We start from the raw sequence: 6,279 nt of genomic DNA, 5'->3' as shown, positions 1-6,279 counted from the left end.
ACTGTCTGGGTCGATGAAACCCACAATGGACCGTTGAGGGGTTCACGTTCCAAAACACTTAGATTTTGAAATTTGGGTGCTGAGAACTACTCTCTAAACTTCGCAACGAAATGGAAGGACGGACCGTTGTAGGCAAGACGGACCGCCACAGGGTCTTTAATGTAATTCGACTCTCTGAACATTGTGATAGAAGCAATAGGACGGACCGTTCCAGGCACGACGGGCCGTCACAAGCTGCGTAAACCTTGCTGGGTCGGATTTCTGTTAAAAGTTTTAAGGGGCATTTTGGACTATTCCTGCTTATAATTATAAAGTTAGTGGTTTAATGTTAATAATTCAATTACTTGGGGGTTAAAGGAGATAACCTTGGAATAAATAGTGGGTCACTTTTAGCATCTTTTATACTTAATTATATGGTAATTAGGGTAAAAGAAAAAGAGCTTGAATAAGGAGAAATATAAAGAACCGAGAGAAGAGAGGGACGAACGAGCGAGAGAAGAGAGAACGAAGAGGAAAGCAAAGACCTTGAGGAGTAGCTTGCATGATCACGAATTCTTCGGTGGAGGTAGGTTATGGTTTATGCTATTTCATAGTAAACTCTTAATGGCAAATGATATGTACTGTGTAGTATTGTAAAGTCTTCTATATGCTTAATTGTATGCTTGCATGATGTGATTATGTAATTGTAATGGGTTGGAAAGATGAGGTTGTGAAACATAAACCTAAAACCCTGTCTGTTAATGATGATGCCTTGGTATAAAAGAAGGTTTGATGAACTAAAAGAATGAGGTTAGTGGATCGGTTTTCACGAACCGACACGTAGTATTAGGGGATAGGGTGTCACTAACCGACAAGTAGTATTAGGGGATCGGATGTTACGAACCGACACGTAGTATTAGGGGATCGGGTGTCACAAACCGAAATGTAGTATTAGGGGATCGGAGTGCCACGTTCCGACATAAGAGGAATAAAGAGAATGAATCTTGAATTATCTTAATATACTCAAAGATAAAGAACCTTTTCCCAAATGAGTATCGTGTGGAGGCTTGAGTCCTCATAGGTGTGCTTGGTGTTGTTGCCAATGGTTATGGTACTTATTGTTGTTATCTGTTGAGTATGGTAGTCAATTTTATGCTATTATCTAATGTATATTGCTTTCTATTTTGAGTTGGCCGACGATACCTACTCAGTACTTGTGCTTTGTACTGACCCCTACTTATATGTTTTCTCTTTTGTTAATTGTGGAGTGCAGCAAACGTCCTGTCGACTTTGACTCAACAACAACTCTAGCCAGACTTCAGCATAATTAGATTTCAGGGTGAACTAATGTTCGTAGCTCAGAATTTATTCTTTCTTTCACATCTTGATGTCTTGAAGTTCGGACATGGACCATCTTTTACTTATTTTAGCTTCTTACATGCTCTTAGATTTAGTATTTTGAGGATAGATGTTCTTGTGATGATGACTTCCAGGTTTGGGGATAGTAATTGATAAACTTTAGAAGTTATTTAATTGATTTCTTTAATGAGTTTTAGGTCTTCCGCATTATATTCTGTTTATTATGGTTGAAATGTTGGTGTTTTGAATGGTTGGTTTGCTCACATAGTACGATAAGTGTGGGTGCCACTCGCGGCTCGTTTTGGGTCGTGACATGTTGTACGGAAGACGTTGTTGGTCTCCGATTGGTTGGTTTGATTCGGCGGAAATGGACTCTTTGGATACAGACTTGCATAGAGAAGCTATGAAGCAAGTCCGTATGATTCAGTATAGATTATCGACAGCTCAGAGTCGACAGAAGAGCTATGCAGACCGGAGAGTTAGAGCCTTAGTGTTTATAGAGGGTTATCATGTTTGGCTCCGGGTCTCACCCGTGAAGGGTGTGATGAGGTTTCGAAAGAAGGGCAAGCTTAACCCTAGTTTCATTGGACCTTTGGAGTTTTTGAGTCGAGTGGGAGAGGTGGCTTATAAGTATGCGTTGCCACCTAGTTTGTCAGCAGTTCATCCTGTTTTCCATGTCTCTATGCTTCGAAAGTATATTCCGGATGAATCTAATGTGCTTTCACTTGATTTTGTGGAGTTGGGTCTAGATTTGACATTCGAGGAGGAGCCTATAGATATTTTGGATAGGCAGCTTCGAAAGCTTAGGACAAAGGAGATTGCTTCAGTGAAGGTGCAATGGAAGCACCGATCAGTGGGAGAGGCAACTTGGGAAACTGAGCCTGACATGCGTGCCAGATATCCTCAGCTTTTTGAAGCTTCAGGTACTTTATTTTACTTTATGTTCGAGGACGAACATGATTTTCAGTGGTTGATAATGTAATGATTCGAAATATCCTCTTTAGAATTTTTGAATATTTGTTTAACTTAAGTTAATTTATCAATAGTTAATGGACTAAAGTGAATATTTAATAAGATCATATACTATTTGACCCTTATATAACAAAATCAGTGAGTAAAATTTATCACTTTTAGCACTAACTAATTCTGAAAATAAATAAAAAAAGAAAGGAGAAATGGAAGAAGGGTTACAGTATCTTGTTCGGTTGCCAATTGCTTCAGGTAAAATTCTGATTGAATTTTTAATCTTCCTATGTATGCTATTGCATTGAATGCTCTTTAAAATGCCTAGACTTCATTAAATATTATATATATATATGTATGCAATTGAAAAGAGGGCAATTGGGATATAAATAAATTTAAAAAAAAAAAGAAGATATTGTCAGATCCTATATATTAATACTATTAGATTATTATATTGTTATATTAGATTAGACATTCTGATGAGGAAGACTTATGATGTGGTATTATTCCGGTGGCTTTGATTATGTGTGGGATGAGAAATGCTAACATTATAATTGTTGTTACATTTTTATTATATGATTCATTATCAAATTTTTAGGGTTAAGTGAAATAAATTACTGGTTGAAATTTAAAAAAAAAATTAGTGAAAGATACTAAAATAAAATAAATGAATTAGAAGCATTAGATGAGGGAATATGCATATGAATGTACGTCGGTACACTGATTATGCATTCTGGGAAATTAACAATAGAATTGGAAGTATTTGGGTTGGCCATAATGAGCCAATGATTGGTCATAATGATCCAATCATTGGTCATAATGAGCCAATCATTGGCTGGAAAACAATTGTTGAACTGGAAAAAAAAGATCGATTTTTCGTTACCACTGTTAAAATTAAATTAAAAGTGCAAATTTTATATATTGGTGATTATTCTATGAATCTAGTGTTGATAGGTGGACATGTGTAAATAAAAATTATATGTACTGTGTTGCGTGAATGTCATTCGAATAAGGATAATGGAAAAGAAATAATCAAAATTTAATCCTAGGCTTGAAACTTTAAAAAAAAACTATGATAGTGGAAATTTCAATTGACATCAAGAATTACGAATTTGATTATAAATTTGGGTGAATTTTAGCTTAAGGTTAAACAAAAAAAAATTTTGGTATTGTTAGTTCCGCAATCTAATTGTTAATTTTAATACTTGAATAGATTCCATTGGTTCGGAAGATCAACGAAAAGGGAAAGCTCAAGTCGAAAAGTAATTATTCGATTATCTAAGGTAAGTAGATTTCTAAACTCTTGTTAAGCGTATGAAATCCGTGTATTTCCTTGTACGGTGTTGAGAATGATTTGGAGACTTGTTGCTTATTTGTTAGGGTTGTATTCCTTGATGCAAATTGTGCTTTGTTATCAAAATGGTTATCTCCTCATTTCTCATTTGAGCATGTCAGTTTCATTGTACCTGACACATGATTGTGATAAGAGTTAAGTGATAAGAGAAAGTACTATTTCGAGGCTCGTATCGCGCGCCACGATGGATATTGTATTTTGAGGGACATATCGCACGCCGCGATGGTTATTATTATCGAGGTGTGTATCATGCGCCGCGACAGATGCATGGACAGATGTGTCCCCCATGGGTTCCGGACTGAGAGACAGCGGGTGTGTATCGTTAGGGAAGACATGCATCACTATACTTGACATCGCATCTCATGGCATTGCACATTTTATTATTGATGAACCTGAACATGTGTTTTGCTGATCTTGTGAGTATGTCTCTGTGAAGCTTGTGACTGTTGAATTTTGAGTTGTTATTTACAATGTGTAAACTGATAGATTGTGGTTATTGAGTTCTGTGTTTGGTAAACTTTAAACTATTAGACTGTAGCGTGGAGGTATAGATAGGGTGTAAGGAGTGACCGTATTTTGTTCACTTAACTTGTGTTTAGAGGATTGCTTGTTGGGTACCGCGTGGTTTGGTACTCGCCCCTTGCTTCTACAAACTTTTATAGGTTAGGAGCCTTGATCTTCGTGATACCTGTCATTCTTTTCGTTTCCGAGGCATCTTGTGGAGGGTTGTGAGGTAGCTGCTTGTCATCTCAGCGAACTTTCCTACTGCAGTTTATGACTTTGTTTTTACTTGAAAGACAACTTCATTTTAGACTCCTACTTTATTTCAATTCTAATATTTACAATAGAGGTATGTGCACGTGACAACCTTGTTTTGGGGATTGAATTAATATGACTTGGTTTCATTATAGAAGTTGTTGGATTGTCATTTACTTCCACACTTTGTTAGATATTGGGGTTTAAGCTGACTTATCTTGGTGAAATAAGACGAGTTCCATCACACCCATTTTTGGGTCATGACATTTATTTTGACTTTTTTAATTTAATAATTTATTGTTAGTTGTTTATCCTATATATTATATGGTTTTACTTGTTGTAGTAATTTTATTCCTAATGTTATATTTTCATTTCCTTGATATATTTTAAATTTTATTATCATTGGTATACCTCCAATTATTATCTCTTGTTCCGTTGTGTCTTCAATATTTATTAATACTTTTTGTAATTCTGGACATGAGTGTTCCATAGTTATTAATTTATCTTCCATTACTAACACTCTTGTAATAAATGTTTCTTCTTGTCCTGTATTTATTAGTATTAAATATTTTCTTTGTTCCATTATTCCTGTTATATAATAATGGTGTGGTTTTATTTCTTCTTCTATTAATTTTTTGTGAAATTAATTTTATTCTTTTAAAACTATTTGAAGTACTCATTTATTATGATGTTTGTGGTATATAATTATTATTTATTCTTTTTTCTGGGCTTAGTCTTTCTTGTACTATCTCTAAATTTTCTTTCATATCAATTTCATTATAACTATAGTCATTATTATCTATAATTGTAACTATTTTTTCAAAAGGGTTTTCTATTTTTATTTTAATTATTTTAGTTTTTGCTATTATTTTATGTTTTGTTGTTAAAACATATAAATTTTTACATCTGGCTTTAAATATTTTTACTTCTGGGTGCTAGCTCTATTCCTAACATTTTCCAGTATAATACTAATGATTTATCTATGTTTCTGTCATTAATTGATACTGAGTAATTAACACTTATTATAAACATAAATTTATGGTATACTAAATTACCTTTTACTGCACTTATTATACTTTTTTCTATAGGTTGTATAATTTTGTCATCTGCTAAATATATTTCTATAGGTGTACCGATTCCTTCTCTAAAATATGATTTTATTGATATTTCTGTTACTCCTAAATGTACATATTTAATTGAGTTTTTTGCATTTATTTCTTGTATTTGTTTATTTATTATTCTTTTATTTATTATTGGTATTTTTGCTTTTGCTTTTGTATACTTACAATCTATGATATGTTCTCTTCGGCTTACTACATAATATTCTTCTTTTCGACTTTTAAACCAATTTTTTATTTTTGGTACTTCTAATATTTTTCCTACACTTAGATCTAATTCTTTTCCTTTTATTTGTTCAAATATACTATTATCAAATATTTTTTTTGTTCTAAAGTTTCTTCATCTTGACATTCTTCTTTATTTATTACTTGTATATCCGCTTCAGTCATCTAAATTATAAAGTTCATTATCTGATTCTAATTCTATGTCATTATATGTTTCATTTCCTGCTATTTCATATACACTATCTTCACTTTCTAAATCGTAATCGACATATTATATTTGTGTATATTTTTTCACGACTCAAATTGGGCCGCGATTGGCACCCACACTTATCCTACTATGTGAGCGAACCAACCAATCTAACCCCAATCGTTTACCAATAATAATAGAAAATAATGAGGAAGACTTAAACTCATTAATGAAATTCAAAACTTATTATTATCCCCAAAATCTTGAAGTCATCATCACAAGAACATCTATCGTCAAATTACTAAAGCTAAGAGTATCTAGAAAGCTAGAATATACAA

At 33.4% G+C, this 6,279-nt stretch overlaps 1 protein-coding gene across 1 annotated transcript; it reads left to right on the top strand.

Moving 5' to 3' along the window:
- Positions 1–1,705: 1,705 nt before the first annotated feature.
- LOC138337921 (uncharacterized) lies at positions 1,706–3,567 on the top strand. Its single transcript, XM_069288360.1, has 2 exons — positions 1,706–2,261; positions 3,515–3,567. Exons 1-2 carry the CDS (start codon positions 1,706–1,708, stop codon positions 3,565–3,567), a joined length of 609 nt encoding a protein of 202 aa, XP_069144461.1.
- The last annotated feature ends 2,712 nt before the right edge of the window (positions 3,568–6,279 follow it).

Source organism: Solanum lycopersicum, chromosome 8 (assembly GCF_036512215.1).
Source record: "Solanum lycopersicum chromosome 8, SLM_r2.1".
NCBI classification, from domain to species: Eukaryota; Viridiplantae; Streptophyta; class Magnoliopsida; order Solanales; family Solanaceae; genus Solanum; species Solanum lycopersicum.
This window is presented reverse-complemented; position numbering and strand designations above follow the sequence as displayed.

Excerpts from the sequence above, each read along its gene's own strand:
- LOC138337921 (XM_069288360.1), top strand. The coding sequence starts at position 1,706 with ATGGACTCTTTGGATACAGACTTGCATAGAGAAGCTATGAAGCAAGTC. Across the intron at positions 2,262-3,514 it reads TCAGCTTTTTGAAGCTTCAG|ATTCCATTGGTTCGGAAGAT; the intron begins GTACTTTATTTT and ends ATACTTGAATAG.